Source organism: Halyomorpha halys, unplaced genomic scaffold (genome assembly GCF_000696795.3).
Source record: "Halyomorpha halys isolate HHAL.00 unplaced genomic scaffold, Hhal_1.1 Scaffold94.1, whole genome shotgun sequence".
NCBI lineage: Eukaryota > Metazoa > Arthropoda > Insecta > Hemiptera > Pentatomidae > Halyomorpha > Halyomorpha halys.
In genome coordinates, this window is record NW_027114465.1 from 2,389,228 (window position 1) to 2,401,583 (window position 12,356).

The 12,356-nt window shown below is 30.6% G+C and overlaps 1 protein-coding gene and 1 long non-coding RNA gene across 2 annotated transcripts in view; both read left to right on the forward strand.

Annotated features, from left to right (window-relative positions):
- The window catches only part of LOC136796830 (uncharacterized), a 3,438-nt gene extending 3,349 nt beyond the window's left edge, over positions 1-89 (forward strand). Inside the window, exon 4 of the long non-coding RNA XR_010844595.1 lies at positions 14-89. This is a non-coding gene — a long non-coding RNA (uncharacterized lncRNA). The remainder of the gene's footprint in view (positions 1-13) is intronic.
- LOC106677347 (cathepsin D) overlaps positions 1-12,113 on the forward strand; it is a 31,432-nt gene extending 19,319 nt beyond the window's left edge. Inside the window, exons 10-17 of the mRNA XM_067051672.1 lie at positions 3,015-3,159; positions 3,232-3,355; positions 3,435-3,553; positions 6,672-6,868; positions 7,280-7,402; positions 8,442-8,586; positions 9,034-9,126; positions 11,736-12,113. Coding sequence (XP_066907773.1) covers positions 3,015-3,159; positions 3,232-3,355; positions 3,435-3,553; positions 6,672-6,868; positions 7,280-7,402; positions 8,442-8,586; positions 9,034-9,126; positions 11,736-11,906 — 1,117 coding nt within the window. The 3' untranslated portion in view covers positions 11,907-12,113. The remainder of the gene's footprint in view (positions 1-3,014; positions 3,160-3,231; positions 3,356-3,434; positions 3,554-6,671; positions 6,869-7,279; positions 7,403-8,441; positions 8,587-9,033; positions 9,127-11,735) is intronic.
- Positions 12,114-12,356: the final 243 nt, after the last annotated feature.

The window sequence follows — 12,356 nt, forward strand, 5'->3', positions numbered from 1 at the left end:
TTATTTTGTAAAGTGGCCTTTGCTAGCTGCAACCTGAGCATTTGTTTGGGACACCAAGCAAGTGTCGTAGCACTCTGTTTGGGAACCGCTGCACAAGGCAATATTAAAAAGTAAATATAACCATTAAAAAAAGTTTTATTTTTCATGACAAAACTAATTTACAACATAGTAAGATCAAATTTAAATAGTCATGTTATTGTTATTTATCTTTTATAAAAATGTAAGACTTGCTCATAGAAAGAAGGAATTATATGATCATAATCTAAATAAAACTATAATACACTTTAAATTACAATATTTTATTATTGAATTTCATTCTTAATTCTCTAATTCATAGTTTAATCATATTTTAAATAGCAGCATTGATCATTTTTATTTTATTTTATTTTAGTATTAATTGTAAAAGAAAACTGTGGAAGAAAAAAAAAAATGTTATCTATTATATTATATCATGTAAAAATCTGTAACTTATATTTGTCCAGTCACGGATTGATCAGCATGCTTTGTAATGTAGCAACTCGATGTATTTGGGCAGCATAAATGAATAAAGGATTTCTTTCTCTCCCCTATTTCATTTATAACAAGTTTTTATGATGCAAATGTCCTCATTAAACATGTTGAAAGCCTAACTTTGTTAATCTAGGTAATGGTTAATTTTTCATAAAAAAAAAAACTAACTAACAACTTAGTATTTCAATCAGAATTAAATTCTTATATTATTTGAAGTTTCTAACAGAACATTCATAAAATGCAACCCAGATTCATAATAAGGTGGAACTATTTTATCATAAACAACTAATAATACATTTTAAATAACAATATCTTATTGCAATTTTACTGTTTCACCTTATATCTTCACAATTTGTTAAGTTATAAAAATTATAAAGGAATATACCATTGTTCATGCATGATAAATAGAAACTAATTAAGAACATGCACAAATAAATATAAATGAAAAAAATATACATCATATCAATAGAAATAAAAAAAATTACGATAGAAATTACAATTTAGAATTAAAAGAACATTAAAATAATAGTTTAACTAACTGCCTAAAGGTAGCAGCACATATCAAGAAAGTTAGAAAATATTAGTCCCAACTAGCGCCACAAGAGGCCAGCACCATCCAGTCAAGCATTACCGAAATAAACCAGGCCAGAAAATTTTCATTTTGTAGCAGGATAGTAGAAGGTTACAGGAGCTCAAAAATACCGGCAGTACCTCTGCTAAATATTTAACTCCTGCGGCTTCCTACTATCCTGGTATATTATAAAATTTTCCTGCTAGAATTTGAACTCTTCAATGGTTGTTTGGATGGTGCTGGCCTCCTGTAGTGGTAATTGGAACTAATATTTCCTACATTCCTTGATTTGTGCTGCTATCTTTAAACAGTCAGTTGAACTATTATTTTTAAATTTCCAAAAATTGAAATTAATTTATTCCTGCCTGAATTTAGTTGGGCAATGCTTGACTGGATGGCAATGGCCTCTTTTGGCACAAATTGGAACCAATGTTTTAAGAATTTCTTGATTTGTGCTGCTATCTTTATGCAGTTAGTTAAACTATTCTTCTAATGTTTATTTAATTCTAAATTTTCATTTTATCGTTGTTTTCTTTTGTGTTATATTGATTGGAGTTAAAATAATGTATATTTTGTCGATTATATTTATTTATATGTGTTCCTAATTAGTTATTATTTACTATAGATAAAAATGCTATTATTTACTTAATAAACAATAGAGATATAATGTGAAATAGTAAAATAACCATGTGAAATAGTAAGATGACATTAAAATATATTATCATTTGTCTTTAATGATCATAAAATAATTCAATCTTTCTATGAGCGTGTTGTATTGTTATAAAAGATCTGTCAGTCACAGAAACACTAGCCAAAAAAAAAATTATAAATTGTTTTTACATATTAACAACTATATTTTAATTCAATTAACAATTATATTAAACATCAAATAATAATGAAAATCTCCATTTGTTACTCATAAAGATTGCTTTTGCAGAAACTTGACTGATAATTTGGATTTAAAACATATTTTTCAATTTTTACTAAATAACTCCAAAACTATGGGCCTGATATAAAATCTTTTCTTGTTTCATTTTTTTAAAATTTGATTAAATTAATACAAACTTTACATGAGACCATAATGTCCTAAGTGCAATCATTAACTTTTAAGACACATAATGACTATTTTCTCCAAAAAGTCAAACAATTTCATAATTCTCTCTTATTTAGAAATAAATTTAATTAGTTATCATTTCAGAATATAAAAGAATGTTTAGGTGCAATGGTTCTCTTAAAAATGACAGATAATAAAAAATATTACAAAGCAAATTTTGAAAGAAATCCATAAAAAAATTGTTTTGTCATTTTTAAAAGAACCTTTGATCATAAACATTACTTCTCTGTGCTGTAATTAATTAATTTTGCTCAAAATTCAAATTCATTCTATATAACTGTTTTTGCAGAATGGATATTTTGAACTATTACACCAGTCACACAAATCTCACAAACCATAGTACTATCTTTAACTTAAGGCAGCGGTTCTTAAATGTTTTTCGCTGCAACATATTTATGGTACAAACATTTTATGGCACCCTGGTTGTAACAAAAATAATTATGGCGCAATTATCTTTTAAGCAGTTAAGTATGTTGTAGAAGATGAAATAAAAATTTAAAATTAAATGCTGTAATATTTATTAAAACACAAATATCCAAGGCTTTTTTTGAGTAATTTAATACTTTTAATAAGTAGTCTCTGCCTCTCTTCTTATACAGTAGATATTTAGTCAGTTCTTTTTTGTATGATAGTTTTGTTGATATACTACTCTCAATTTTTTTGTCAGATTAGACAGTTCCCATTATACCAATTCTACTATATTTCACATTAATCAGATAAAGTGGTTGATTTAAATTAAAATTAGATTGATCGCTGGCTAAATATCTGTTCATCAAGTGTAAATTTAAATGTAACTGTTTTATAATATTTCTTTTTTAGCGGACAAAATAAAAATTCATGTAAGATTCCACTTTTTAAGACAGACCCCTCACTCGATGAATTTCGGAAAAAACTATTTGCCATGAGCATGAGTCAATATAAACAGAAGAAAACAACTGCAATAACTCTTAGTAACTACTTAAATGTAAGAATCTAAGAATCAAATTTAAAATCAAACCATGAAAAATTCTTACTATTTTAAGAATGTTTATTCAAGGCCCAATATTACGGTAACATTTCTCTAGGAACGCCTCCTCAAAGTTTTAAAGTAATTTTTGACACTGGATCAGCTAATTTATGGGTTCCTTCCAAGCATTGTAAGCTGAAGAGTCTCGGCTGCAGTAAGTCACATATGTCCACATTTACAATAGCATTTCATATAATATCATAAATTATTAATAATTGGAATCATGATTTCAGAAGTTCATACTTTGTATAACAGTAAAAAGTCTGTAACTTACAAAAAGAACGGTACAAAGATAATACTGTCTTATATGTCAGGGTCGATAAGTGGATTTTTGTCAATGGATAAGTTAACGGTAATTTTATAACAATTAATTTTTTTTTTTTTCTGACCTTTATTGAAAATATATAGATTACAATATTGATATAAACATGTATATAAATATATATAATGGTGCCCTTCCTTTGCCATATGGCATTATAAGCACTAGAGGGTAAAGATGACTTCAGACTGTAAAGCCAGAAGTCCTTCCCTTGGCAAGGACGTCGACCAAGGGGACCGCTTTTCACCTCCCAGGTCTCGGGGTGGAGGGGCGATCTCTCGGAATAGGGGATTGGCACAGGCTTTCAGCCCATCAAAGAATTTGAGGTGCCTACGGCCTATGAATTCTGGCACAGAAGGAAGTTGGAGCTCCTCAGTGATGACTCTATTCCTGCCCCGTTGGAGTGTGGTTCCTCTGACTATTCACCGAAGGAGGGAATTCTGGAAGCTCTGCAGTTTGGTTAACGTGGTCTTGTAGAGGTGTTGCATGAGTGGTGTACCATAGAGCAGGGTCGGACGTATGATAGCCTTGTAGTTCTGCAGCTTGAGGCGGAGTGAGATCTGCTGTGAAGTGAGCAAGTGATAGAGACTATACGACTTCTGTCGGGCCAGCTTAAGTCTCTTCCTGACGTGACTGGAGAAGGTGAGATGCCTGTTGAGAGTCAGGCCGAGGTAGAGGATGCTGTTAGAGAGTTTCCGACCCTCACCATCCACGATAATGCTCGGGCGAATCACCCTTCTTCTCAGGCTTGAGTAGCGGTATTACGATCGCTCGTTTCCAGGCCACTGGAAAGTATGAGATCCGTATGCACGAGTAGAAAATGTTCAGTAGGAAGGCTTTACCCTTCCTGGGAAGCATCTTCAAGAGTACACTTAGGATCCCATTCTGCCCAGATGCCTTGTTACCCTTAGTGCGGCATAGTACCGACTCCAGCTGGCTGAAGGTGGAGAATATGGGCTTCTCAACTCGACTTGGTGACCTCCCAAGTGGTGTAGGAGCATTAGACGTCCGCTCAGCATCCCTGCTCCTCAGACGTCAACAGGTCATTCTCAGCTGTAAGTAGTACAATCCTTCTCTTGGTGACAAAGTTCCTGACCAGCTTCCAAAACTGTCATGCTGAGTCCTCTGGAGCTGGTCATACCAGAGAGTGGTCTTCCAGTCACGCATGAGTGCGGCTATCTGCCGAGTCATCGCATTGATGACCGGTTTAAGCTGCAATTACGCATGCGGTGAAATGAAATAAGGTAGAACTTTGGTATGTTTCTATTGGCTGCCTCCTGGATAGTAGTGGTGATCACCTCCACTGCTGAATCCACCTCTTCCGGAGTTTGATATTGTTCAATTTTTGGTAGTGCTTCGGCAACTAATTAATTAATTATTGTTTTAATTATATCTTACTCAAATAATTATGTATAGTGAGCAGAAAAAAAAAAAGATTTTTGTTGTATTGACACAAAATACTTCAATCTTCATTATTTAATTTCTGAAAGGTTTCAAATTCTATATTCTTTTTTTTTTTTTTTCAAGAAAAACCCTCATTACTTTTCACTTGTTTATTTAATTATTGGTGAAGTTTCAGACATTTGTCCATCATCTAGTTTGATCTATAACTATTAGAAAATTAGATCTGCTCAACCCTTTACATTCATTTCTACATCTATTTAATCCATGACACCACACACTGTATAGCAATCATTATAAGAAATGAGAAAACCCCATTTTTAATATATTTTATGTAATTACCTTAAATCATCCTACATTTCTTATCCGTTTAAGGAATTCATCTGGATTTTAAAAAATTGTTGTTTATTTTTCTTGAAATAAATGTTACACTGTAATATTTAATAAAATGTAATTTAATATATTATTTCAATTCTCAAATTATATCTACTGTGTGCATCTGTTTTTAATTCTCTGTAATTGGAATGTTGAACTTTTATTTATTTAAAGAAGGTTTAGTCTAATTCCACCAATAATTAGATTACCACCTATAGTTTTGGCCACACTGATTATTGCTAGATATTCATTTTGTCCATAACAGCAACATAATGTTGACGTATTCCTTTTATGTCTGCTTTGAAATTTACTACATTTTTAATATTTTTAATTTCGTACATTGATTCTACATGTTTAGTCATGGATTGAATAAGAGTGGGAGTGAGTGTAAAGGGATAATAAGATTTTATTTTTCTAATATAATTGTAGATTGGATCAGATGTCCAAAACTTTAAATAAAAAAGTGAAAAGTAATGAGGGTTTTTCCTCGAAAAAACAAAACAAAAAGTACTTTAAAATACTAGAAATTATTTTGGTTAGAAGTTGGAATGTCTTATTAAATAATTACGCAAGTGTTTAAATTCACTATGTTTCAGGGATGAACTTTGGAAATTAGTTTAATGAGTTTTTTCCATTGTTTCTTTTTGAAGCCTTGTTATTGTTATGTATTTCACTTTTCTTTCTGTACTATCTAAGGAAATGAAAAATTGGTGATTTTTAGATAGATTATTTAAATAACACAATTGTATTTAAAAATATGATGTTGCCGTTGTCACTTATTTCTGCCTGTCTTCTATATTTCAAAAAATCCATTTTCAATGCAACTTTAAGTGTTCACAGACCAAGGATGTTATATCCCTCCAATTGGACTGAAATAACTTGAAACCCTTGGTCTGAAGGCTCTAAGGTTCAATCAGAGTCACGAAGAATGTAAACATTTAATAAACAAAAGGTTAGAAATATAAATGAAAGCCAATCTTAAGGAACATTTATTATGACTTTTTTTTTTATTCTTACATGAATATACTCCCTGAGATATTGTTAAAAATTTAAATTTCATTGAATATCAAGTAGAAAATATTATTTATAAAAAAGTTACCTGATTTTGGTTGAGATAATATCTTTCAATTTTTTCTTTTTATTTATTTTTTTGTCCAAAAATGTTCATATCTGATCTAATTGTTATTACATTATCTTCCACAGAGGCATGTAAGACATAGGATTCTAGGTACGAAACAAAATTACATTATATTTTTAGGATACCTTTATGATCAATGATAGAAGTTTGTTGTAGGATTAGATAATTTCTATAAAATTATTAATTATAAATGATTCTATTATTGTTTAATATTAATATCACATGATTACTTTTTAGATAGGAAATTTCACTGTAGATAAGCAAATTTTTACAGAAGTGACAAATGAACCTGATATATCGTTCTTATTTGGAAAATATGATGGTATTTTTGGATTAGCTTTTCCAACTATCTCTGTATATCATGTAGAACCTCCATTTCAGAACATGATGAAGGAATTTCAACTCGATCCTGTATTCTCTTTTTATTTAAGCAGGTAATTATTGATTTTTATAAAAATCATATCTATGAAAAGACTTTATCATCTCAATGAGTAGATTGCCTGCAAGGTACAAAAATTGAAGAAAAAATGAACTTTCACAAAGATTCAATAATTAATTTTTTTTAAAAAGATATTTTCTTATTACAAATTTTATTTCCTCTAAACTCTTACATTGATATTCTTGTTTCATTAAAAATTAACCTGACATTTTTCATTAAATTAAGTTAAATAGGTTAGGAAAAAACTTTAAAATGTCAAAATCAATTAAATTATTAATTCTGTTTCTGAAAAATTATTTTAGACATTAAAACAGTAAGAGAAGTTTGAAATACTCATCATATCTTTGAATTTACCTCTAAATTATAAGTGATATTGTTTCAAATACAATATTGTTTGATTTTTTAGGAATCAATCATCTATTGGAGGAGAACTTTTCTTAGGTGGAATGAATGAAGATGTATTTAATAAAAATACATTAAGTTATGTTAAACTCGACAAGGAAGCTTATTGGCAGTTTACATTAAATAGGTATAGTTATAATTTAAATAATATGATTGGATTGCATCTAATGCATTTTATTTAGTTAACGCTTCATGAGTAATTATCAAAAATGGGACTAATGATGTTCATCCTGTGGCCAACACAGCCTCAATAAAGTGGGTACTTGGTCCTTCATTGGGTTGAAGGATAAGTCTAATAGTTTAGCATGGAGGACCGTCTGTAGCCGAAGGAGTCAAGATGTCTATCTTAAGGCAGTGATTTTGGTTTTGTGGCTGATCCTAATACTAAAAACTTGACCCTCCCACTATGGTTAGACTAGGGTGGTAACCTGTAGATAACCTCCTATCTAAAAAATGAACAGGCAGATGTTAAAAAAAGTTTTCCACAGATGCTGACCATATCACTTCCTTGTATAAGCCTTGGTTAACAGGTTACCAACCAATTCTAAGCCAAAGTGGGAAGATGAAGATTCACTATGTGTGTCCACCACAAAATAGATTTCAATCCTACCAGGCTGGATTTGTACTGGCTTATAAAATTGTTTCTGACTTGAGATTGCTAAGGTAAGTCTTAATACTTTTGGTAATTACAGCCCTAAGTCAGTGATTCCCAACCCGTAAAAGCCAGTGGACTACCATGCTGGAAAATGAATCACTTGCAATCATGTTTGAGATGATTAGGGCTTAACTGCCGAGGGAAACAACTTGACACCATCTCAGAAAACAATTTATTTTAGCAAGATAAATTACCTATATGAAAAAGTGTGGATACATAAGTTCATTATTTTAATGGTTTGGAGGAAGAATAAGTCACAATTTTGAAGACAATAAGAATTTAATTTCTTTAAAAAGCTATTTATTGTATTAGACTGTCAAATACCGTAATTCAAATGTATTTACTTATAATATAATGGAATGTGAATGTAAAACATTAAATAGCAATTGAAGAATAATTCTAAACTGCTCTACTGGCAAATCATGTTATTTATAATATTTCTAACCTGGTCTGTTCATTGATGATCTATGTGAAAATTGCTTTCTAATTTTGAATACTTTATTTTATTCAGCGTGAGGATTGGTAATTTTTCTACTTGTACCAAAGGGTGCCAAGCAATGGCAGATACTGGTACATCAATGATAATTGGACCAATGGCAGAGGTCAAGGCTATAAATGACAAATTTGGAAACGCAACTCTGTATGGTATGAGTGTTGTAAGTCAAATATTCTAAAGCTAATTATTTGTTATGAATATAAGTAAATCTTAACTAAACCCTATTATAAAAGCCTTCTTCAGTTTTGAGTTAGTAAATCTTTAGAGTTTCAGATATGAGCTAATCATTGTACAATATTAAAGTATGTATTTTCAAACTATTTGTACTAACAAAGATATTCTGTTACTCTATTGTGATAAGTAAAATTATATTTTCTTGATTTCTTGCCTCCATTCTTGAGCTCATGTCTCGTCTGAAAAACTTTGGTAATAGTACAAGTCAGTCCTTACCCTTTTTTTTTTTCCATTTCTGTTCAGCATTAGTAGGATGCAATGTGAACTAGATAAAATAAAAAAAATCTAGTAAATATAACTTGCACTTATGATGATAGATTTTATATACATACCATATTGCTATTTTATAATATTTTTATATTTTGTGTTGCAGGTAGAATGTATGGAAATAGCAAACTTTCCATCTGTCACTTTTACAATTAATAATAAAGATTATATTTTTCAAGGTGAGGAATACATAATGAAGGTATGTATAATACAAAATATGTAAAAAAAAAAATTCTTCATTTGTTTCATTTCACTAATTATATTTATAAAATACAAAAAATTGCCAACATGCTTTCCTCTTGCTAACAACAAAATGACCATGTGCAGCTACTTCAGGTACAGACTTTCTGCTCTCAGTGGACCTTAAGGCTCTACTTACTAAAGATTGGAGCTACTCAAGTAGAGCACACATATTAAATATCTATGAATTCAATCCAAACTATGTCCATTTGGCAATTTCGAGCTAAAATTCATAAATTCACATCTGTGATCAGAGTATTACAAGCTTTTACAATAGCTAGAATACCAACTGTCTCAAGAATTATAGCTTATAACTTGTAAGTAAAAAATTTAGAGCCAAGGAATTTCAATTGATAAAGTTTTGTTATCTAATTCATTCAAAGGCTAATAATCTAACTTTTAATAAATTATTGAACTATTTTAAAAACTAATATAACATCGAAACAATTTAATCTCTGTTTGAAGTTTAACTAGACCTTCAATGCAATCTTTAGAGTGGTATACAATAAGTATGTATTGAGGAGTCTTTTCAGATACCTCAGAAGGCTTCGTGAGTTGATCTGTGAGTTCAATTATTATAATAATAAGTTGGAAAGAAAGGTATATGGGAAGATATAAAGAACTAGGATCTGTTGTATACAGGAGGTTACCAAAAAGTAAAAACTACCCTGCCTTGCTTAAATACTCACTGAACCTTTTATAGTCACTGTAAACCTTGACATCAAGAAGTATTCTAGTACATTTGAGTGGGATCGACCAGCAGATCTTGATGAATTACTTTTATTGATGATATATACAATGTTACATAATCATATATACATTTATACATAGTAATAAGTAATGAAATAAAATAATCTGGTTCTGCTTAAAGCTGTTATGATTTCAAGAAATTCAGTCATCCTCCTGCAATAGGTCGATGTCTACTGAGCTAATCAATGGATTCCTGCAGTTGTTGCAAGAGCCATAACTGTATGGCATTACTATCATGGCCGTCACATAGATTGCATATTGTTGGATTGGGTAGATGGATTTTAATTTAAGAATTTTACTGGGTGCCCCTCCCACGTCTCAAAATTAGTCAGTAGAGAAGTATAATCCTTGCTTAATGAGTCTGATAGAAGAATTTTCATTCTCAGTAGACTGCACAAAGTAAGCCATGTTATGAGGATTAGGCCCTTAGAAAAAAAAAAAAATTGTTGATGATTGGTGGACGGCAGATAAGACTCAAGGACTCTGTTCAATGCTTGGAGTGTGGGGACAGCTGTAGGTCACTGATTAAACTAGCCAAAGCTGGTTGAGGAGGCCAGGACCCAGTATTGGGTTTATTTTCTCATGGATAGCGAGTTTTATATCTTTGCACTTTTACCAATGGCTGATGTATTGGAATAAAAAATAGAAAATCCTATCTGGAATAAAAAATAGAAAAGGCAATCCTTCCCATCAGGACCCACCCCTCTAGGACTCCCAGAGAGTGACGGTACTATATCACTTTTGAAATATTTGCTCAAAACGAGAAGAGGAGACATTAAGATAGTTTAATTGAGCAATATTTGAAAAGTGCCTGAAGTTGAAAAACGGCATGAATTTGTTTAATGATTAAAAAAATAATATAACAATGACTTTAATTTATATCCTCGATCCATGGTGCCCTTTTATATTGCCCCTGGATAAAACCAGGAGTTACCGCACCATTTGCCCCACTCACAGGACGGTCATAGTTACAAGTATAACTTGAGCCTCTTAACTAAAATAAAATCAAAATTTCCTTAGATGTGCATCATTGCATAATGAGGTTTTATCAGTTTAAAACAACTCTTTGCTTTTTTTACCCAAGTGGAAATCATAGGCACTTTATGGATGCTTTCCAAATTAGTGAATTTCTTTTCTGAACAACTTGAGATTATCAAGAGAAATAAACAACATACTGTTGTAGAAAATGGGTTTTATTGTTTGATTTGTAATTAAAATTGTTTCTTTGTTATCTAAATACTTTATGAATACAATTATGAATAAAACAACACAGTTGATGAAAACACTGCTTCAGACTAGAACAACTAGCTATCGGTTTGTTTGGATCTGTTCGCTTGGAGCTCATTCGCATTAGTGCAACACATAATCCTTGTTCTTTAGTTAAAACAACAAGTTAAAATTATTGTTTAATTTAATGTTTGTTAAGTAATACACCTTAAAAAAGAAATTAGTATAGAGGTAATTTTCTTGATTTTTGATTAACAAAATCATGAATAACTTTTTTTAAGTTTATTTCTTAAGTGTATGACTTCATAACAACTTCAATGATAAACTGCTTAATCTTTCCCTCCGCAATTGTACTTCTCAGTTCATTCTTAATTTGTTTTTATTAATTGATCACAGGAGTTAGGGAGTCCTATTGACTATGGAGTAGAGATGGTACTGCTTTTTATGGTGAGAAAGTAAAGAAATGATGCTATACTCATTATGAATAGTATAAATTTTCAAATAAATATTATTTCAGGATGTCTGGCCATGTATCCTGTAAATTACACCATTATTTTATTTTAGACATTAAATATTCTTTTCTACTTTCAGTTCACTTCAGGATCACAGACACCAGTATGTATCTCAGGATTCATTGGAACAGACATGGGGGATGATTTAGAATGGATTCTCGGTGATGTGTTCTTAGCAAAGTATTATACCATTTTTGATGTGGGACAAAAGAGGATTGGTTTTGCTGATCTAAAATCTCGTTATTTGTAAATGAAGACATGGATAATGTAAAAATAAATTTTTAAGGACCTAAAATTATATATTTACCTATGTTAATGGAAATATAAATGCAATCTTGACTGGTGTGGAAAAAAACTTTTGTTATATAAACTTGCCATATTAATTGTATAAAACTTCTGTCACTTTGGTTTCTATTTTACTAGAATTTATACTTACAATATAAGGTTTTGTAACATGTGTGTTATCAATGTTTAGTTGATATTAAACTAAAAATTACATAAATCCAAATTAGTGATAAGCATTAAAGATTTAAGTTTCCATTATATCATTTCAGTTAAAAAAAATATTAGCATTACCTTATTATAAATTCTGGCTAGTTAAATCAGCCATTTGAGGTTAAGATTTAGATATAAGATCATTTGAGAAATAATTTATCTCTATTTTTGCCCAAAGTTAGGTTTGCCTGTTAGGAAATACCAG